The sequence below is a fragment of the Aptenodytes patagonicus genome, unplaced genomic scaffold (genome assembly GCF_965638725.1).
Source record: "Aptenodytes patagonicus unplaced genomic scaffold, bAptPat1.pri.cur scaffold_168, whole genome shotgun sequence".
In the NCBI taxonomy this organism is placed as follows: domain Eukaryota; kingdom Metazoa; phylum Chordata; class Aves; order Sphenisciformes; family Spheniscidae; genus Aptenodytes; species Aptenodytes patagonicus.
The window spans coordinates 54747-77511 of NW_027472106.1; the positions used below are offsets into that span (position 1 = coordinate 54747).

The 22765-nt window shown below is 64.7% G+C and overlaps 1 protein-coding gene across 1 annotated transcript in view; it reads left to right on the top strand.

Moving 5' to 3' along the window:
• The window catches only part of LOC143173599 (uncharacterized), a gene marked incomplete at its 5' end in the record, with an annotated part of 28501 nt that extends 11483 nt beyond the window's left edge, over window positions 1-17018 (top strand). The window contains 12 exons of the mRNA XM_076363862.1: window positions 932-2430; window positions 11783-14542; window positions 14678-14866; window positions 15076-15194; window positions 15313-15371; window positions 15688-15836; window positions 15948-16013; window positions 16103-16265; window positions 16364-16525; window positions 16606-16706; window positions 16822-16880; window positions 16980-17018. Of these exons, the coding sequence (XP_076219977.1) occupies window positions 932-2430; window positions 11783-14542; window positions 14678-14866; window positions 15076-15194; window positions 15313-15371; window positions 15688-15836; window positions 15948-16013; window positions 16103-16265; window positions 16364-16525; window positions 16606-16706; window positions 16822-16880; window positions 16980-17018 (5365 nt within the window). The remainder of the gene's footprint in view (window positions 1-931; window positions 2431-11782; window positions 14543-14677; window positions 14867-15075; window positions 15195-15312; window positions 15372-15687; window positions 15837-15947; window positions 16014-16102; window positions 16266-16363; window positions 16526-16605; window positions 16707-16821; window positions 16881-16979) is intronic.
• Window positions 17019-22765: the final 5747 nt, after the last annotated feature.

The window sequence follows — 22765 nt, forward strand, 5'->3', positions numbered from 1 at the left end:
AGCCCCACCACTACGACCGCCACCACGACCACCCCCACCACGACGACCGCCACCCCCACCACTACGACCGCTACCCCCGCCACAACCACCAACACGAAAACCCCCACCACCACGACCGCCACCACGACCACTACGACCGCCAGCACAACCACCCCCACCACGACGACCGCCACCCCCACCACCACGACCACCACCACGACCAACCCCACCACAACGACCGCCACCCCCACCACTACGACCGCCACCACGAACACCCCCTGCCATGACGACTGCCACCCCCACCACTACGTCTGCCGCCACGACCACCCCCGCCACGACGACCGCCACCCCCACCACTACGACCGCCACCACGACCACCCCTACCACGATGACCGCCAGCCCCACCACTACGACCACCACCACAACCACCCCCACCACTACGACCGCCACCCACGAACACCCCTGCCATGACGACTGCCACCCCCACCACTACGTCTGCCGCCATGACCACCCCCGCCACCGACCGCCACCCCCACCACTACGACCGCCACCACGACCACCCCTACCACGATGACCACCAGCCCCACCACTACGACCACCACCACAACCACCCCCACCACAACGACCGCCATGATGACCACCCCCACCACGACCACTGCAACCACGACCACCCCCACCACTACGACCGCCACCACGACCACCCCCACCACGACGACTGCCACCATGACCACTACGACCGCCAACACGACCACCCCCACCACGACGACCGCCAGCACCACCACTATGAACACCACCACAACCACCCCCTCCACGACGACCGCCACCCCCGCCACGACTGCCACCACGACCACCCACACCACGACGACCGCCACCCCCACCACTACGACTGCCACCACGACCACCCCCACCACGACGACCGCCACCACGACCACCCCTACCACAACGACCGTCACCCCACCACTACGACTGCCACCACGACCACCCCTGCCACGACGACCGCCACCCCCGCCACTACGACCGGCACCACGACCACCCCCACCATGACGACCCCCACTACGACCACCCCCACCACGACGACCGCCAGCCCCACCACTACAACCGCCACCACGACCACCCCCACCACGACGACCGCCACCCCCACCACTACGACCGCCACCACGACCACCCCCACCACGACGACCGCCACCACGACCACCCCCACCACGACAACCGCCACCCCCACCACTACGACCGCCACCACAAACACCCCCACCACGACAACCGCCACCCCCACCACTACGACCGCCACCACAACCACCCCTACCACGACGACCGCCACCACGACCACCCCCACCACGACGACCGCCACCCCCACCACTACGACTGCCACCATGACCACCCCCACCACGACGACCGCCACCACGACCACCCCCACCACAACGACCGCCACCCCCACCACTACGACCGCCACCACGACCACCCCCACCACGACGACCGCCAGCCTCACCACTACGACCGCCACCCCCACCACGACCACCACCACGACAACCCCCACCACGACGACCGCCACCCCCACCACCACGACCGCCAGCCTCACCAGTACGACCGCCACCCCCACCACGACCACCACCACGACCACCCCCACCACGACGACCGCCACCCCCACCACGACGACCGCCACCACGACCACCCCCACCACGATGACCGCCACCCCCACCACTACGACCGCCATGACGACCACCCCCATCACGACAACCGCCACCCCCACCACTACGACCGCCACCACAACCACCCCTACCACTACGACCGCCACCACAACCACCCCCACCACAACAACCGCCACCCCCACCACTACGACTGCCACCACGACCACCCCCACCACAACGACCGCCACCACGACCACCCCTACCACGACGACCGCCACCCCCACCACTACGACCACCACCACAACCACCCCCACCACGACGACCGCCAGCCCCAGCACTACGACCGCCACCCCCACAACGACGACAGCCAACACGACCACCCCCACCACGACGACCGCCACCCCCGCCACGACCGCCACCACAACCACCCCTACCACGACGACTGCCACCCCCACCACCACGACCACCACCACGACCACCCCCGCCACGACGACCGCCACCCCCACCACTACGACCGGCACCACGACCACCCCCACCATGACGACCCCCACTACGACCACCCCCACCACGACGACTGCCACCCCCACCACTACGACCGCCACCACGACCACCCCCACCACGACAACCGCCACCCCTGTCACGACCGCCACCCCGACCACCCCCACCACCCCCACCACTACGACCGCCACCACGACCACCCCCACCACGACGACCGCCACCCCCGCCACGACCGCCACCACGACCACCCCCACCACTATGACAACCAGTCCCGTCCCCACTACGATGACCTCCACCCCTACCACTCTCCCTACCACTATGACCACCATTCCCAGCGCCACCACTACAGCAACCCCCACCACCGTCCCTACCACTATGACCACCCCCTACACCTTCAACACTACGATCTCTCCCACCACTCTCCCTAATGCTACGGCCACCTTCACCACCTCCACCACCACTGCGACCACCAGCAATCCAGGTGAGTCTTCCTCCTTGGTGATACCACCTAGCCATCTCTCTCCCACCATGCCCCAAGCATTCTCCAGGGGGCTTTGCACTCCTGGAGTTTCTCCGGACTGTGTCACAGCACCCATGTCCTTGGTGCCTCTTCCAGGTCAATGCCAGAACGGGGCCACGTGGGACGGTATCAAGTGCATATGTCTCGGCGGGTACTACGGCGTCCACTGTGAGATGGCCATCTGCCAAAACGGTGGCACCTGGGCCAACGGCCTTTGCCAATGCACCGAAAATTTCCAGGGCGCTGAGTGCCAGTTTGCCAAGGAGATCATCGAGGTCAAAGATGGTAGGGAGCCATCCCCAGCTGGGCTACACCGCAGCAGTGCTGCCGTGGGGGGCCACCAACCCAGCACCCGGGCTGAGATCACCTCAGAGGGACCAACGTGGGAATGGGACCACCATGGAGGGACCAACGTGGGAATGGGGTTGGGGGTCACCGCAGATGGACTAACCTGGGAATGGGGTCACCATGGAGGGACTGACCTGGTCCCCTGACCAAAGGCACTGGGGGTGGGATGGAGACGCCCAGGTCTCTTGCTAATGGGTCTCCTTTGCTTGGCAAAGTGACGGTGAATGCAACGGTGGAGATGAAAACGAAGGTCTACAACAGGAATTTTACAGGAGAACTCAAAGATAAGTCCTCTGCAGCTTTCCAGGTCTTCGAGAAGGAGTTCAAGGAGCAGGTCAGGGCACAGCGACACCGGGGGCATCCCCATGCTGGGGCAGCACCCCTGGGGGAGGTATTTGGGGCCTGACGAGGCTGGTGCCCAGATCTCCCCACGGCTTCTCTTTGTCTTCCAGATGAGGGAGCTTTACAAGCATATAGAGGGCTACCAAGATGTGGTGATCGACGAACTGACGTGAGTGCCTACCAGGGGCCGGGTGGTGTGTCCTCATGGGGTACTGACGCCCTCCCTCTGCTCCAGCAGGGTGATTTGGGGGTGAAGGGACCCACGGGGGTGTCCATTTGAGGTGGTGCTTTCCAAGGATGGGGCATCCACATCCCTCCAAGCCATGTTCTGTCCCTGGGGCTCCCCCAGGATGGTCCAGCCCCATGTAACGGTGGCCACGCTTTCCCTCCACACTGGGGACCCCAAACTGGTCCCAGTTGGGTCCCCTGCAGTGTGGGACCGCAGCCTAGCCCTGCTGAGCCACCGGTGCCCCAGCCAGGGCAGCATCGTGGTGAACTACACGGTCCTCCTGAAGGTGCTCGCCAGCATCACGGCCAACGAGACGGTGGAGAGCATCTCCAAGAACCTTGTCAGCTCCTTCAGCAACTACACTGCCTGCAACGAAAGCTGTCAAGGAAACGACTGTGAGTGATGGTGGTGGTCACCCCCCACGCGTCACTTGGCACCAGGACAAGGTCCTTGTTGGGGGGCTTGAGCCCAAGGGCGCCCACCAGCAGCTGCTCTCTCCATCCCAGGTCCTTTGTGTTTCAACGCTGCATTCACCAACGTCACCAACTACAAGGTGCAAGAGGTGGAAACAAGTAAGTGAGCCCACAGGGCATTTGTCCCCACCCCAGGACCCCCCAAACCACGTCCCCACGCACCCTGAGCCGTGCACCTCCACCCTTAGGTCTGTGCGACAGCCACGTCCTGGAGGATTTCAAGTCCTACTACTCCCCGCTCGTCACTGCCACCGGCGTCCTCTGCATCACCAGATGTGACAAACAATCTGCCGACCCATACCCCTGTGTCCACGGCACATGCGTCGTGCCACGCTCAGGCCCACAGTGCGAGTAAGCATCCTGTTGTGCATCCACCCCCCCAAAACGGGTGCCCCCCTGGGTTTGGGGTGAAGCCGGCATCGCTCTCACCACCTGGACATCCCCACCAGGTGCTCGGACCAGTCGGCATTCTGGTACCAAGACAGCGCCTGCAGCTCACGGGTCAGCAAGGTGGGCGTGGCCGCAGGGGTACCGGTGGCTGGGTTGGTCGTGGCCATCGCCATCTTCACCGCCTTCCTGGTGCGGGCTCGGAGGCAGAAGGAAGAGGACAGGCAAGTGCATTGCCGTGGGGTGGGGGGGATCCCATGGGCACCGTGCCTGGTTCTCACCCGTCTCCGTCCCATCACACAGGGATAAGCTGACTTCCCGCTTGGAGCCATATTGCAGCACAGAGGAGAGCTGGACCGGCTCCCAGGGGTTTGCCGCCAGCAACCAGGGAGCTACATGGGAAGGTAACGGGGCTGGTGGGGGTCTGGGTGGGAGTGGGTTGGGGGGGAGAGGGTTGGGGGTGCTGCGGCACCTGGGTAGCCCCTGGGGGTCCATGCCACCTCTCCTTCCACCCCACAGCCATGGAGACCCCCAGCACTACCTACATCAACCTGGAGAGAGTGGACACCTCGCAGAAGGTGGGTGCCATGTCCCCAGGACTCTGATGCTGTCCCCCCACCCGCTGCGGTGGGGACAGCCCCCCCCTCATCTCACCCCCATCTCTCCTTCCTCCCCAGATCAACATCCAGCGACCCTCCCACATCGTCATCCCCTGAGTGGAGCCACTCAAGAGCCAGCGGCAAGCAGAGGGGGACATGGGGTGGGTGGGGGTCTCGGGATGGCAAGCGCCGGGAAATCCACCATCCTCTTCCTCCCTGCACGGCTGTTTACAACAGCGCTTTTTATAGTTGACTAAACCACTAATTTTATTGTCACCTGCCTGTTTCTGCGTCCTGTCGGGGACATGTAAAGCGGTCCCGTGCCCTGTGGGGGGGATGTGGGCTTGGCTGAAGGTGGTGGGACGCAAATCATGCCAAAACCACCCCCAAAACAGGAAGGGAAAACATTCGAGATGAGTTAATTGCTGCGTGAGCAATTAGGAATTGCCATTGGATCACCCCAAAGGTGCAAGTCCGATGGGTGACACACGTGGGAGAATTTGTCCTCGCCCCCGCCCCCGGGGTTAAATGTCAGCCCGGAGGTTCATCCATGCCTCCTCCCCAGCCTCCCCACGGGGAAGGGGCCAAAAGGCTGTGGGGTGGCTGGCAGCTGTGCTGGTTTTGGGGGGTGGGGGACACTGAGGGGGTCCCAAGGTGGTACCACCCATGGATGGTGGGACGTGCGAGGAAGGAAACGGGGTCTGGGGTCACCCCTCCGAGCATCGCCTCCACCCCATGCAGGTATCCTCAGGGCTTGTCACTCCAGGATCACTGCGGTTCCCACACCGGGGGGTGGGAAAGGCGGAAGCGTGCCCTAGCTCGCATGCCATTGCTTGGTCAGCTGGCCAATTCGCGCCCCGCCCTGTCCCCGAGTGCTAAAATTAGCAATATTTTCCCCTCACCTTACCTGTCAGCTAGGAGGTGTGTGGGGGGACAAAGTCCAAGCGCTGATGAAAATACCCTGGGGCTGTGGGCGGGTGTGGCCCCAATCCTACCTGGCAGGTTCTGGTGTGGAGTAGCAGGGTTCCCCGTGGGCAGCAGGGTCCCCCGTGGGCAGCAGGGTGGGGGTCCTGGGTGAGTAGCGTTTGGCGTGGGGGGGGGTGTCACCCCCAAAAAGGGCTGCAAAAGGGGCGGTAACTGCCTCTTGTCCCCTCCCCGAGTCGACATTGGGGTTGTCCCAGTAGAAACCAGTGTCACCAGAGCTTTTCCCGTGTCTTTATTGGGAAGAAAGAGGGGGGTGCAGTGCCAGTGTTAGGGGGGGGATCCTCAGCCTTGAAGTGAGTTTGGGGAGGGAGGGAAGTGGGGACATGAGCCTGGAGGTGGGGTCATGGCCCGAAAGTGCCAATGGGTGTGAGGTCGTGACCTGCCCAGTGATGACAATTAGCGAGGTCACCACCTGAAGAGTGGGGTCATGACCTGGAAGTGGGGTCATGACCCTAGAAGTGCTCACGAGAACAGGACGAGGACCCCTGCTATGGGGTCAAGGCCACCCCCTGAAGGGGGTTCGGGCTCTCCCACAGTGCTGGGGCAGATGGGACCTCCACCCTCTGCTCATTGGCCCAGGAGCTGCATTTGAGCTCAGCCCAGCACACCCAAAGCTTGTTTGAGCTCTGTTGTGGGTGATCAACCTCTGGACCCATCTCTGATCCCAGCTCCTGGCTGTGGCTTGGACCTGCCTTGTTGCCCCATCCCCTGCTCTTCCTATCTGGTCCCCCTGCATGGACCCTGGTCCTGCCTCGCCCAGGGCGGTCAGCACACGCTGTAATCATCCCCTCTGCCCACAGTTTTGGGTGCTGTGGGGCTGTGCCCTGGTTAGGGAGAAGGTTGTGCTTGTGCTATGGCCACTCTTGGTTCATCCTTCCACACCCCCAGACAGCCCCCACTGTTGCTGCTTCCCCAGCAGATTTTGTCCTGCACTGGATGAACCCCAACAAGAAGGATTTCCTACCAGCGTTTGTTTCGATGGTGTTACTGAGGTGATCACACGTGTCACCCCTGAAACCGAGGGGGCACGTGCAGCGGCCGTCCACCCAAGTACCCCCGTTATTGCAGATCCCTGGAAAAAACAAGCCAAGGGAGGGACCCAAAATGAAGGGGAAGGCATCTGGCCATCGTGCCTGGAGCAAAAGCTGGGCTGGCATGTACCTGGAGTGGTGGTGGGACGGAGAGGAGTGGTGGCGGTGTGAGGTGAACTCGTGGTGGACTTGAGGGATGAAGAGGTGTTGACAGTAGGACTGGTCACAGCGGTGGTGGGAGGTGAAGTCATGTTGTTGGGATGTGAAATTGTGGTGGATACGATGGATGTAGAGGTGTCAACATTAGAACTGGTCGCGTTGGTGGAGGTGGTTGCAGTGGTGGTGGAGATGGTGATGGAAGAGGAGTTGGTGGAGGGTGCGGAAGACCTGGAGACTGTTGTGGTGAGTGGAGAGGAATCTGATGCCACCACGGTAGATGCAGAGGTGCTGGTGTCTGTAGCGGGTGCAGAGGTGCGGGTAGGTGTGGTGGGAGCAGAGGTGGTGGTGGCCACGGTGGGAACAGCTGTGCTGAGGTCTGTGGAGGGTTCAGAGGTGCTGGTGGCTGTGGTGGGTGCAGGGGTGCTGGTAACAGCGGTAGGTGCAGAGCTCATGGTGTCTTCTGTGGGTGCCCGGCCGCCTGGGTTCCCTTGGCCGGAGGGGTCGGGAACGCCGGGCATCTTGCCCAAATGCCTGGGTCCTTCCGAGAGGCATTTCCGGACGTGGCGGAGGAGGGAACGGGACGGCGGCCAAACCGCCCCCGGGGTAAAAATAACCCGGGTGGAAACAGTGCCAGGAGTGGGCCCAACACCTGCCCCGGTGTCATCTCCAGTGCCCTGTAGATCCCCCCAGAGTTCCACAGATTCCCCATAGACCCCCCAGCGCTCCCAGTGCGCCATAGGTCCAACACAGACCCCACCAGTGCCCATAGATCCCCCATAGACCCCCCAGTGCCCCATAGCCCCCCCATCCCAGCACTGCCACACCCAGCACCTCCATCCCAGCAACCCCATCCCACCTCCAGCCCCCCCCGAAGATCCCCCCAGCCCGGGGGCGGGCTGACTCAGGCTGGGGTGACTCAGCCGGGTCTCGGTGCCTTCCTGTGGGGCCAGGGGGGTCCAGGGGTGGCAGCACATCCAACTCAGCCCCCAATCCTGCACGGGTTCACCCCAGAATGGGCACTGTAACCCAGAAACCCATGGATCCACCCCAACGCGTCACTGTACCCCAAAACCACTGGGATCCACCCCAAAACTGACGTGGCCCCCAAACCTCCATGGATTGACCCCAAACCCCCATGGATCCACCCCAAGCTGACACTGTACCCCAAAACTGAAGAGATTCACCCCAAAGCCTCACACAGACCCAAACTCACACGCATTGACGAGGTGCTGTCACCTCACAGCACGGTCATGGCAGGGACACCCTACGGTGCTGTCACCCCATGGCATGGCCACCCTGGGGTGCTGCCACCCCACGGCAGTGTCACCTCCGCCCATTGCACTGCCACCCCATGAGGGTGTCCCAGTGCCCCCCCACCCTTAGAGACCACCTCAGCTTGTCCCTTCCCATGCCTGTGTCCCAACACGGGACCCCTTGTCACTCTCGGGGACACATCACTTGGTGTGGGGGTGTGACACGCACCCAAGGAAGTGTTTGTGCGTGTCCCTCAGTTGGTGACACCCTCAGGTGGCCCCGATTACTTCTGGGCACTGGGTGGCTTCCTACCAGGAGCTGCTCCCAACCCTGGGTGGGGACACTGTGGGGACACCAGCACCCCCTAGAGTGTCACCGCCATGACCCCCCAGCCACCGTGGCCCCAACTGCGCCCAAGGTGTCCCTTCTCCATGTCCCCCTCTATGGGGTCTCCAAAGGGCTTGGTGGCAGCAGGGTGGGGTCATAGAGGAGCAGGCAGCTGCCTCCATCCTCTGTGGGGGCTCAGGCAGGGGCTATATGGGATTGGTTGGGTCCCCAAGTCCTCTGTAGGGGATTGGTTGGGGCAGGGGGCATCTAGGACTGGCCAGGTACCCCATTGCCATCTCATGTCCCCAGCCTGGTGCTACCGTCCCAGCCCTGTCCCGTGTCCCCATCCCATCTCCCACGTCCTCATCCCACGTCCCACCTCCCCACCCCATGTCCCCATTCCCATCACACCCCTGTCCCCATCCTGCTCCTGGCCCCAGCCTCCCTCCACAGTGGGGACAAGCCACGGCCGGGGCTGGTGGGGACAGGACAGGGTCTTGGAGATGCTGGGACATGCCCAGGGGGGTCTCATGGACCTTAGGGGAGGGTGTTGGGCACCCCATGGCAAGGTGTGTCCCATAGGGCAATGTCTCTGCTGGGAAATGGGTGTTGGCACCCGCCCCTTTGCTCCCGGCACCTGTGGCTCAGGTTTCATCCCTCCTACGTGTTACCTGTGACCAAAGGTCCCACGGTGACCCTCCGTGTCCCATTCCTGCTGCACCCACGGTTGGTGGCGGATCAATGAGCCAAGCTCCCCCCCTACTCCGAGATCCGGAGAGATGGGGGGTCGTCTGTGGGGCAGCGTGGCCATGGTGTGCATCTGCTTCCTGGTCATCGTGAGAGGTGGGTGCTGCTGGTGCTGGGACCTCCCATCCCACCGCTGCAGTCACGTCACTGTGGGGGCACCCTGAGGACTGCAAGCTTGGGCATGGGGTGAGACCAGGGGTCCTGCAAGGCCCCCGTGCTGCAGGTCTGGTTTTGGCATCAAAGGAGCATGAATTGGGGTCTTTGGAGGTGCATGGGTCTGTGGGGGGGTTCATGGGTCTTTGGGACCCAGCTGGGGGTCTTGGGAGCCTTGGGGGCATCTTTGGAGAACCAAGGGCCCGTCTCTGGGGGGATGTTGTTCTTTTGTGGATGTGGGTCTTTGGAGGTCGATGGGGTTTTGGGACTCAGCTGGGGGTCTTTAGAGGTCTGGGGGAGGTCTTTGGGGAAGCAGTGGCAGGTGTTTGGGGGATGTTGGTCTATGGTGGATGTGGGTCTTTGGAGGTCCGTGGGTCTTTGGGTCCCAGCTGGGGGTCTTGGGAGCCTTGGGGGCATCTTTGGAGGACCAAGGGCAGGTCTTTGGGGGGGTTGTGCGTATCTTGTGGATGTGGGTGTCTTGTGGACGTGGGTCTTTGGAGGTCGATGGGGTTTTGGGACTCAGCTGGGGGTCTTTAGAGGTCTGGGGGATGTCTTTGGAGAAGCAGTGGCAGGTGTTTGGGGGATGTTGGTCTATGGTGGATGTGGGTGTTTGGGGGTCAATGGGTTTTGGGGGGTGTGGGTGTTTGTGGGGCCAGGGCAGGTGTGTGACACGTAGGGGATGGTGGGAGGGCACCCCTCAAGGGCGACTGGAGGCTGTCGGTGCCTGTCCTGGGAGGGGGGTGGCACCCCATCTGTGGGCCTCGCGTGCACGAAGCCATCAGAGCATCGGGTCAAGATCCAAAGGCCCTTGTGACACCCCAATCTTGTGACCTACCCCGCATAGATGATGCCACCACCACCGCCGCCCCCCCGACGACCGCCACCACCACGGCCTCTCCCCCGACGACCACCACCACCACCGCCGCCCCCGCCACCACCACCAACGCCGTCCCCCCGACGACCGCTACCACCACAGCCGCCTCCCCGATGACCGCCACCACCACCGCCGCCCCTCCAACGATCGCCATTACCACCGCCCCCACCACCACCACCGCCGCCCCCCCGACGACTGCCGCCACCACCACCGCCGCACCCGCCACCACCACGGCCGCCCCCCCGACGACCACCACCACCACCGCCGCCCCCACCACCACCACCGTGGTCCCCCCAACAGCCGCCACCACCACCACGGCCTCCCCGACGACCGCCACCACCACCGCCACCCCCCGACGACCGCCACCAACACAGCCTCCCCCCCGACGACCGCCACCACCACCTCTACCCCCTCCACCACTACTGCCGTCCGCCCGACGACCGCCACCACCACCGCCGCCCCCGCCACCACCACCGCCGCCCCCCCGACGACCACCACAACGACCACCGCCCACACCACGGCCCCCCCGACGACCGCCAGGACCATGGCCGCCCCCCCGACGACTGACACAACGACCGCTGCCCCTGCCCCCACCACAGCCTCCCCGACGACCTCCACCACCACCGCCACCCCCCCGACGACCACCACCACCACCGCCGCCCACGCCACCACCACCGCCATCCCCCCAACAACCGCCAGAACCACCGCCGCCCCCCCGACAACGGCCACCACCAACGCCGCCCCCACCACCACCACCAACGCCGTCCCCCCGATGACCACTACGACCACAGCCGCCTCCCCGACGACGGCCAGCACCACCGCCGCCCCCCCAACGACCGCCACCACCACCGCCGCCCCCCTGATGACAGCCAGCACCACCGCCATCCCCCCAACGACTGCGACCACCACCGCCGCCCCCCCAACGACCGCGACCACCACCACCACCCCCGCCACCACCAGCGCCGCCCCCCCGACGACCGCCACCACCACCGCCGCCCCAGCCACCACCACCGCCGCCCCCCCGACGACCGCCACCACCACCGCCATTCCCCCGACGACCGCCACCACCACCGCCGCCCCCCGGACCACCACCGCCGTCCCCCCGACGACCACTACCACTACGGCCGCCCCCCCGATGAAAACCACCACCACCAACGCCCCCCCGACGACCGCCACCACCACCGCCGTTCCCCCGACGACCGCCACCACCACCGCAGCCCCCCCGACGATTGCCACCACAAATGCTGCCCCCGCGACGACTGCCACCACCACCGCCGCCACCACCACCACCACCGCCATCCCCCCAACAGCAGCCACCACCACCACCGCTGCCCCCGCGACCACCACGGCCTCCCCGATGACCGCCACCACCACGGCCTCCCCCACAACGACCGCCACCACCACCGCCCCCGCCACCACCACCAACGCCGTCCCCCCGATGACCGATACCACCACAGCCGCCTCCCCGACGACGGCCACCACCACCGCCGCCCCTCCAACGACCGCCACCACCACCGCCACCACCACCACCACCACCACTCCCCCGACGACTGCCGCCACCACCACCGCCGCACCCGCCACCACAACTGCCGCCCCCCCGACGACCGCCACCACCACCGCCGCACCCGCCACCACAACTGCCGCCCCCCCGACGACCGCCACCACCACCGCCGCCCCCCGGACCACCACCGCCGTCCCCCCGACGACCGCTACCACTACGGCCGCCCCCCCGATGACTACCACCACCACCACCGCCCCCCTGATGACCGCCACCACCACCGCCGCCCCCGCCACCACCACGGCCTCCCCGACGACCGCCACTACCACTACGGCCGCCCCCCCGATGACCGCCACCACCACCAACGCCCCCCCGACGACCGCCACCACCACCGCCTCCCCCACGACCACCACCACCGCCCCCGCCACCACCACGGCCTCCCCGACGACCGCCACCACCACCGCCGCCCCCCCGACAACCGCCACCAACACGGCCTCTCCCCCGATGACCGCCACCACCACCGCCGCCCCCGCCACCACCACTGCCGCCCTCCCGACGACCGCCACCACCACCGGCCCTGCCACCACCACCACCGCCCCCCCGACGACCGCCACCACCACCACCGCCCCCCCGACGACGGCCACCACCACCGCCGCCCCTGCCACCACCACCGCCGCCCCCCCGACGACCGCCACCACCACCGCCGCCCCCGCCATAACCACGGCCCCCCCGACGACCGCCACCACCACCGCCGCCCCTGCCATAACCACGGCCTCCCTGACGACCGCCACCACCACGGCCTCCCCCCCGATGACCGCCAGCACCACCGCCGCACCCCCAACGACCGCCAGCACCACCGCCGCCCCCCCGACGACCGCCACCACCACCGCCGCCCCCCCGATGACCGCCACCACTACCGCCGCCCCCGCCACCACCACGGCCGCCCCCCCAACGACCGCCAACACCACCGCTGCCCCTGCCACCACCACGGCCTCCCCGATGACCGCCACCACCACCGCCCCCGGTACCACCACCGCGACCCCCCCGACGACCGGCACCACCACCGCCCCCGGTACCACCACCACGACCCCCCCGACGACCGGCAGCACCACTGCCACCCCTGCCACCACCACCACCGGCTCCACCGCGACGACTGCAGCCATCACCACCGCCGCCCCCCCGATGACCACCACAACGACCGCCGCCCACACAACGGCCCCCCTGACGACCGCCAGGACCACAGCCGCCCCCCCGACGACTGCCACAACGACCGCCGCCCCCGCCACCACCACCACTGCCCCCCCAACGACCACCACCACCACCGCCACCACCCCGACGACCACCACCACCACCGCCGCCCCCAGGACGACGGCCACCACCAATGCCACTCCCGCCACCACCACCACCGCCGTCCCCCCGACGACCGCTACCACCACCGCCGCCCCCCTGACGACCGCCACCACCACCACCACCCCCGCCACCACCACTGCCGCCCCCACGACGACGGCCACCACCAATGCCACCCCCGCCACCACCACCACCGCCGTCCCCCCGATGACCGCTACCACGACAGCCACCCCCCCGACGACGGCCACCACCACTGCCGCCCCCGCCACCACGACCACCGTCCCCCCGACAACTGCCACCACCACCGCCGCCCCCCCGACGACCGCCACCACCACCGCCCCCGGCACCACCACCGCCGCCCCCCCGACAACCGCCACCACCACCGCCGCCCCCCTGATGACCGCCAGAACGACCGCTGCCCCCGCCCCCACCACGGCCTCCCCGACAACCGCCACCACCACCACCACCCCCCCGACGACCGCCACCACCACCGCCACCCCCGCCACCACCACCGCCGCCCCCAAAACGACCGTCACCACCACCGCCGCCCCCGCCACCACCACGGCCTCCCCCCCGACGACCGCCACCACCACCGCCGCCCACACCACCACCACCGCCGCCCCCCCGACAACCACCACCGCCGCCCCCCCAACGACTGCCACCAGCACCTCCGCCCCCCCGACGACCACCACCACCACCGCCGCCACCACCACTGTCCCCCCGACGACTGCCACCACCACCGCCCCCCCGACCACCACCGCAGCCCCCCCGACGACTGCTACCACCACGGCCGCCCCCCCGACGACGGCCACCACCACCGCCGCCCCTGCCGCCACCACCACCACCGGTGCCCCCCCGACACCCGCCACCACCACCGCCGCCCCCTCGACCACCGCCACCACAACCGCCGCCCCCCCGATGACCGCCACCACCACCGCCGCCCCCACCTCTATCACCACCACCCCCGTCCCCAGCACTACAACCTCCGCCCCCACCACTCTCTCTACCAGTATGACCACCATTCCCAGCACCACCACTACAGCAACCCCCACCGCCGTCCCTACCACTATGACCACCCCCTACACCTTCACCACTATGGCCTCTCCCACCACTGTCCCTACCGCTGAAGCCACCACCACCACCTCCACCACGACCACCAGCAATCCAGGTGAGTCTTCCTTCTTGGTGACACCACCTAGCCATCTCTCTCCCACCATGCCCCAAGCATTCTCCAGGGGGCTTTGCACTCCTGGAGTTTCTCCGGACTGTGTCACAGCACCCATGTCCTTGGTGCCTCTTCCAGGTCAATGCCAGAACGGGGCCACGTGGGACGGTATCAGGTGCATATGTCCCGGCGGGTACTACGGCGTCTACTGTGAGGCGGCCATCTGCCAAAATGGTGGCACCTGGGCCAACGGCCTTTGCCAATGCACCGAAAATTTCCAGGGCGCTGAGTGCCAGTTCGCCAAGGAGATCATCGAGGTCAAAGATGGTAGGGAGTCATCCCCAGCTGGGCTACACCACACCGGGGCTGCCGTGGGGGGCCACCAACCCAGTACCCGGGCTGAGGTCACCTCAGAGGGACCAACGTGGGAATGGGGCCACCATGGAGGGACCGACCTGGTCCCCTGACCAAAGGCACTGGGGGTGGGATGGAGACGCCCAAGTCTCTTGCTGATGGGTCTCCTTTGCTTGGCAAAGTGACGGTGAATGCAACGGTGGAGATGAAAACGAAGGTCTACAACAGGAATTTTACAGGAGAACTCAAAGATAAGTCCTCTGCAGCTTTCCAGGTCTTCGAGAAGGAGTTCAAGGAGCAGGTCAGGGCACAGTGACACCGGGGGCATCCCCATGCTGGGGCAGCACCCCTGGGGGAGGTATTTGGGGCCTGACGAGGCTGGTGCCCAGATCTCCCCACGGCTTCTCTTTGTCTTCCAGATGAGGGAGCTTTACAAGCATATAGAGGGCTACCAAGATGTGGTGATCGACAAACTGACGTGAGTGCCTACCAGGGGCCGGGTGGTGTGTCCTCATGGGGTACTGACGCCCTCCCTCTGCTCCAGCAGGGTGATTTGGGGGTGAAGGGACCCACGGGGGTGTCCATTTGAGGTGGTGCTTTCCAAGGATGGGGCATCCACATCCCTCCAAGCCATGTTCTGTCCCTGGGGCTCCCCCAGGATGGTCCAGCCCCATGTAACAGTGGCCACGCTTTCCCTCCACACTGGGGACCCCAAACTGGTCCCAGTTGGGTCCCCTGCAGTGTGGGACCGCAGCCTAGCCCTGCTGAGCCACCGGTGCCCCTTCTTCTTGCAGCCAGGGCAGCATCGTGGTGAACTACACGGTCCTCCTGAAGGTGCTCGCCAGCATCACGGCCAACGAGACGGTGGAGAGCATCTCCAAGAACCTTGTCAGCTCCTTCAGCAACTACACTGCCTGCAACGAAAGCTGTCAAGGAAACGACTGTGAGTGATGGTGGTGGTCACCCCCCACGCGTCACTTGGCACCAGGACAAGGTCCTTGTTGGGGGGCTTGAGCCCAAGGGCGCCCACCAGCAGCTGCTCTCTCCATCCCAGGTCCTTTGTGTTTCAACGCTGCATTCACCAACGTCACCAACTACAAGGTGCAAGAGGTGGAAACAAGTAAGTGAGCCCACAGGGCATTTGTCCCCACCCCAGGACCCCCCAAACCACGTCCCCACGCACCCTGAGCCGTGCACCTCCACCCTTAGGTCTGTGCGACAGCCACGTCCTGGAGGATTTCAAGTCCTACTACTCCCCGCTCGTCACTGCCACCGGCGTCCTCTGCATCACCAGATGTGACAAACAATCTGCCGACCCATACCCCTGTGTCCACGGCACATGCGTCGTGCCACGCTCAGGCCCACAGTGCGAGTAAGCATCCTGTTGTGCATCCACCCCCCCAAAACGGGTGCCCCCCTGGGTTTGGGGTGAAGCCGGCATCGCTCTCACCACCTGGACATCCCCACCAGGTGCTCGGACCAGTCGGCATTCTGGTACCAAGACAGCGCCTGCAGCTCACGGGTCAGCAAGGTGGGCGTGGCCGCAGGGGTACCGGTGGCTGGGTTGGTCGTGGCCATCGCCATCTTCACCGCCTTCCTGGTGCGGGCTCGGAGGCAGAAGGAAGAGGACAGGCAAGTGCATTGCCGTGGGGTCGGGGGGGATCCGATGGGGACCGTGCCTGGTTCTCACCCGTCTCCGTCCCATCGCACAGGGATAAGCTGACTTCCCGCTCGGAGCCGTACCGCAGCACAGAGGAGAGCTGGACCGGCTCCCAGGGGTTTGCCGCCAGCAACCAGGGAGCTACGTGGGAAGGTAACGGGGCTGGTGGGGGTCTGGGTGGGAGTGGGTTGGGGGGGAGAGGGTTGGGGGTGCTGCGGCACCCGGGGAGCTGCTGGGGGTCCATGCCACCTCTCCTTCCACCCCACAGCCATGGAGACCCCCAGCACTACCTACATCAACCTGGAGAGAGTGGACACCTCGCAGAAGGTGGGTGCCATGTCCCCTGGACCCTGATGCTGTCCCCCCACCCGCTGCGGTGGGGACAGCCCCCCCCCCATCTCACCCCCATCTCTCCTTCCTCCCCAGATCAACATCCAGCGACCCTCCCACATCGTCATCCCCTGAGTGGAGCCACTCAAGAGCCAGCAGCGAGCAGAGGGGGACATGGGGTGGGTGGGGGTCTCGGGATGGCAAGTGCTGGGAAATCCACCATCCTCTTCCTCCCTGCACGGCTGTTTACAACAGCGCTTTTAATAGTTGAATAAACCACTAATTTTATTGTCACCTGCCTGTTTCTGCGTCCTGTCGGGGACATGCAAGGCGGTCCCGTGCCCCGTGGGGGGGATGTGGGCTTGGCTGAAGGTGGTGGGACGCAAATCATGCCAAAACCACCCCCAAAACAGGAAGGGAAAACATTCGAGATGAGTTAATTGCTGCGTGAGCAATTAGGAATTGCCATCGGATCACCCCAAAGGTGCAAGTCCGATGGGTGACGCACATGGGAGAATTTGTCCTCGTCCCCGCCCCCGGGGTTAAATGTCAGCCCGGAGGTTCATCCATGCCTCCTCCCCAGCCTCCCCACGGGGAAGGGGCCAAAGGGCTGTGGGGTGGATGGCAGCTGTGCTGGTTTTGGGGGGTGGGGGACACTGAGGGGGTCCCAAGGTGGTACCACCCATGGATGGTGGGACGTGTGAGGAAGGAAACGGGGTCTGGGGTCACCCCTCCGAGCATCGCCTCCACCCCATGCAGGTATCCTCGGGGCTTGTCACTCCAGGATCACTGCGGTTCCCACACGGGTGGGGGGTGGGGTTGTGGGTGGGAAAGGCGGAAGCGTGCCCTAGCTCGCATGCCATTGCTTGGTCAGCTGGCCAATTCGCGCTCCGTCCTGTCCCCGAGTGCTAAAATTAGCAATTTTTTTTTTTTTTTCCCCTCACCTTACCTGTCAGCTAGGAGGTGTGTGGGGGGACAAAGTCCAAGTGCTGATGAAAATACCCTGGGGCTGTGGGCGGGTGTGGCCCCAATCCTACCTGGCAGGTTCTGGTGTGGAGTAGCAGGGTTCCCCATGGGCAGCAGGGTCCCCCATAGGCAGCAGGGTGGGGGTCCTGGGTGAGTAGCGTTTGGCGTGGGGGGGGTGTCACCCCCAAAAAGGGCTGCAAAAGGGGCGGTAACGGCCTCTTGCACCCTCCCCAAGTCTACATTGGGGTTGTCCCAGTAGAAACCAGTGTCACCAGAGCTTTTCCCCGCGTCTTTATTGGGAAGAAAGAGGGGGGTGCAGTGCCAGTTTTAGGGGGGGGATCCTCAGCCTTGAAGTGAGTTTGGGGAGGGAGGGAAGTGGGGACATGAGCCTGGAGGCAGGGTCATGGCCTGAAAGTGCCAATGGGTGTGAGGTCGTGACCTGCCCAGTGATGACAATTAGCGAGGTCACCACCTGAAGAGTGGGGTCATGACCTGGAAGTGGGGTCATGACCCTAGAAGTGCTCACGAGAACAGGAGGAGGACCCCTGCTATGGGGTCAAGGCCACCCCCTGAAGGGGGTTCGGGCTCTCCCACAGTGCTGGGGCAGATGGGACCTCCACCCTCTGCTCATTCGCCCAGGAGCTGCATTTGAGCTCAGCCCAGCACACCCAAAGCTTGTTTGAGCTCTGTTGTGAGTGATCAACCTCTGGACCCATCTCTGATCCCAGCTCCTGGCTGTGGCTTGGACCTGCCTTGTTGCCCCATCCCCTGCTCTTCCTATCTGGTCCCCCTGCATGGACCCTGGTCCTGCCCTCGCCCAGGGTGGTCAGCACACGCTGTAATCATCCCCTCTGCCCACAGTTTTGGGTGCTGTGGGGCTGTGCCCTGGTTAGGGAGAAGGTTGCTTGTGCTATGGCCACACTTGGTTCATCCTTCCACACACACCCCCCGCCAGACAGCCCCCACTGTTGCTCCTTCCCCAGCAGATTTTGTCCTGCACTGGATGAACCCCAACAAGAAGGATTTCCTACCAGCGTTTGTTTCGATGGTGTTACTGAGGTGATCACACGTGTCACCCCTGAAACCGAGGGGGCACGTGCAGCGGCCGTCCACCCAAGTACCCCCGTTATTGCAGATCCCTGGAAAAAACAAGCCAAGGGAGGGACCCAAAATGAAGGGGAAGGAATCTGGCCATCGTGCCTGGAGCAAAAGCTGGGCTGGCATGTACCTGGAGTGGTGGTGGGACGGAGAGGAGTGGTGGCGGTGTGAGGTGAACTCGTGGTGGACTTGAGGGATGAAGAGGTGTTGACAGTAGGACTGGTCATGGCGGTGGTGGGAGGTGAAGTCATGTTGTTGGGACGTGAAATCGTGGTGGATATGATGGATGAAGAGGTGTGGACAGTAGACCTGGTCACATTGGTGGAGGTGGTTGCAGTGGTGGTGGAGATGGTGATGGAAGAGGAGATGGTGATGGAAGAGCAGTTGGTGGAGGGTGCGGAAGACCTGGAGACTGTTGTGGTGAGTGGAGAGGAATCTGATGCCACCACGGTAGATGCAGAGGTGCTGGTGTCTGTAGTGGGTGCAGAGGTGCGGGTAGGTGTGGTGGGAGCAGAGGTGGTGGTGGCCACGGTGGGAACAGCTGTGCTGAGGTCTGTGGAGGGTTCAGAGGTGCTGGTGGCTGTGGTGGGTGCAAGGGTGCTGGTAACAGTGGTAGGTGCAGAGCTCATGGTGTCTTCTGTGGGTGCCCGGCCGCCTGGGTTCCCTTGGCCGGAGGGGTCGGGAACGCCGGGCATCTTGGCCAAATGCCTGGGTCCTTCCGAGAGGCATTTCCGGACGTGGCGGAGGAGGGAACGGGACGGCGGCCAAACCGCCCCGGGGTAAAAATAACCCAGGTGGAAACAGTGCCAGGAGTGGGCCCGACACCTGCCCCGGTGTCATCTCCAGTGCCCTGTAGATCCCCCCCAGAGTTCCACAGATTCCCCATAGAACCCCCAGCGCTCCCAGTGCCCCATAGGTCCCACATAGACCCCACCAGTGCCCATAGGTCCCCAATAGACCCCCCAGTGCCCCATAGCCCCCCCATCCCAGCACTGCCACACCCAGCACCTCCATCCCAGCAACCCCATCCCACCTCCAGCCCCCGCCGAAGATCCCCCCAGCCCAGGGGCGGGCTGACTCAGGCTGGGGTGACTCAGCCGGGTCTCGGTGCCTTCCTGAGGGGCCAGGGGGGTCCAGGGGGGTCCAGGGGTGGCAGCACATCCAACTCAGCCCCCAGTACTGCACAGATTCACCCCAGAATGGGCACTGTACCCCAGAAACCCATGGATCCACCCCAACGCGTCACTGTACCCCAAAACCACCGGGATCCACCCCAAAACTGACCCCCATGGATTGACCCCAAACCCCCATGGATCCACCCCAAGCTGACACTGTACCCCAAAACTGAAGAGATTCACCCCAAAGCCTCACACAGACCCAAACTCACACGCATTGACGAGGTGCTGTCACCTCACAGCACGGTCATGGCAGGGACACCCTACGGTGCTGTCACCCCATGGTGCTGTCACCCCATGGCATGGCCACCCTGGGGTGCTGCCACCCCACGGCAGTGTCACCTCCGCCCATGGTACTGCCACCCCACGAGGGTGTCCCAGTGCCCCCCCACCCTTAGAGACCACCTCAGCTTGTCCCTTCCCATGCCTGTGTCCCCACACGGGACCCCTTGTCACCCACAGGGACACATCACTTGGCGTGGGGGTGTGACACGCACCCAAGGAAGCGTTTGTGCGTGTCCCTCAGTTGGTGACACCCTCAGGTGGCCCCGATTACTTCTGGGCGCTGGGTGGCTTCCTACCAGGAGCTGCTCCCAACCCTGGGTGGGGACACTGTGGGGACACCAGCACCCCCTAGAGTGTCACCGCCATGACCCCCCAGCCACCATGGCCCCAACTGCGCCCAAGGTGTCCCTTCTCCATGTCCCCCTCTATGGGGTCTCCAAAGGGCTTGGTGGCAGCAGGGTGGGGTCATAGAGGAGCAGGCAGCTGCCTCCATCCTCTGTGGGGGCTCAGGCAGGGGCTATATGGGATTGGTTGGGTCCCCAAGTCCTGTGTAGGGGATTGGTTGGGGCAGGGGGCATCTAGGACTGGCCAGGTACCCCATTGCCATCTCATGTCCCCAGCCCGGTGCTACCGTCCCAGCCCTGTCCCGTGTCCCCATCCCATCTCCCACGTCCTCATCCCATGTCCCACCTCCCCACCCCACGTCCCCATTCCCATCACACCCCTGTCCCCATCCTGCTCCTGGACCCAGCCTCCCTCCACACTGGGGACAAGCCACAGCCGGGGCTGGTGGGGACAGGACAGGGTCTTGGAGATACTGGGACATGCCCAGGGGGGTCTCATGGACCTTAGGGGAGGGTGTTGGGCACCCCATGGCACGGCGTATCCCGTAGGGCGACGTCTCTGCCGGGAAATGGGTGTAGGCACCTGCCCCTTTGCTCCCAGCACCTGTGGCTCAGGTTTCATTCCTCCTACATCTTATCTGTGACCAAAGGTCCCACGGTGACCCTCCGTGTCCCATTCCTGCTGCACCCACGGTTGGTGGCGGATCAACGAGCCAAGCTCCCCCCCCTACTCCGAGATCTGGAGAGATGGGGGGTCGTCTGTGGGGCAGCGTGGCCATGGTGTGCATCTGCTTCCTGGTCATCGTGAGAGGTGGGTGCTGCTGGTGCTGGGACCTCCCATCCCACCGCTGCAGTCACGTCACTGTGGGGGCACCCTGAGGACTGCAAGCTTGGGCATGGGGTGAGACCAGGGGTCCTGCAAGGCCCCCGTGCTGCAGGTCTGGTTTTGGCATCAAAGGAGCATGAATTGGGGTCTTTGGAGGTGCATGGGTCTGTGGGGGGGTTCATGGGTCTTTGGGACCCAGCTGGGGGTCTTGGGAGCCTTGGGGGCATCTTTGGAGAACCAAGGGCAGGTCTCTGGGGGGATGTTGTTCTTTTGTGGATGTGGGTCTTTGGAGGTCCATGGGTCTTTGGGACCCGGTGCTGCAGGTCTGGTTTTGGCATGAAAGGAGCATGAATTGGGGTCTTTGGAGGTTGATGGAGTTTTGGGACTCAGCTGGGGGTCTTTAGAGGTCTGGGGGCATCTTTGGAGGACCAAGGGCAGGTCTTTGGGGGGGTGGTGCGTATCTTGTGGATGTGGGTCTCTTGTGGATGTGGGTCTTTAGAGGTCGATGGGGTTTTGGGACTCAGCTGGGGGTCTTTAGAGGTCTGGGGGAGGTCTTTGGAGAAGCAGTGGCGGGTGTTTGAGGGATGTTGGTCTATGGTGGATGTGGGTGTTTGGGGGTCAATGGGTTTTGGGGGATGTGGGTGTTTGTGGGGCCAGGGCAGGTGCGTGACACGTAGGGGATGGTGGGAGGGCACCCCTCAAGGGCGACTGGAGGCTGTCGGTGCCTGTCCTGGGAGGGGGGTGGCACCCCATCTGTGGGCCCCGCGTGCACGTAGCCATCAGAGCATCGGGTCAAGATCCAAAGGCCCTTGTGACACCCAGACCACCCCCACAGATAGGCCCGCCACCGCGACCACCCCCGCCGCTACACCCACCTCCACGCCCGATACGGCGACCACCCCCACCGCTATGCCCGCCAACACGCCCGCCACCGCAACCACCCCCACCGCTATGCCAGCCACCACGCCCGATACGGCGACCACCCCCACCGCTACGCCCGCCAACACATCCACCACCGCAACCACCCGCACCGCTACGCCCGCCAACACGCCCGCCACAGTGACTACCCCCACAGAGACACCTGCCACCACGCCCGCCACCGCGACCACACCCACCGCTACGCCCGCCACCGCGACCACCCCCACCAGTGCGACCACCCCCACAGCTACGCCTGCCTCCACCCCCGCC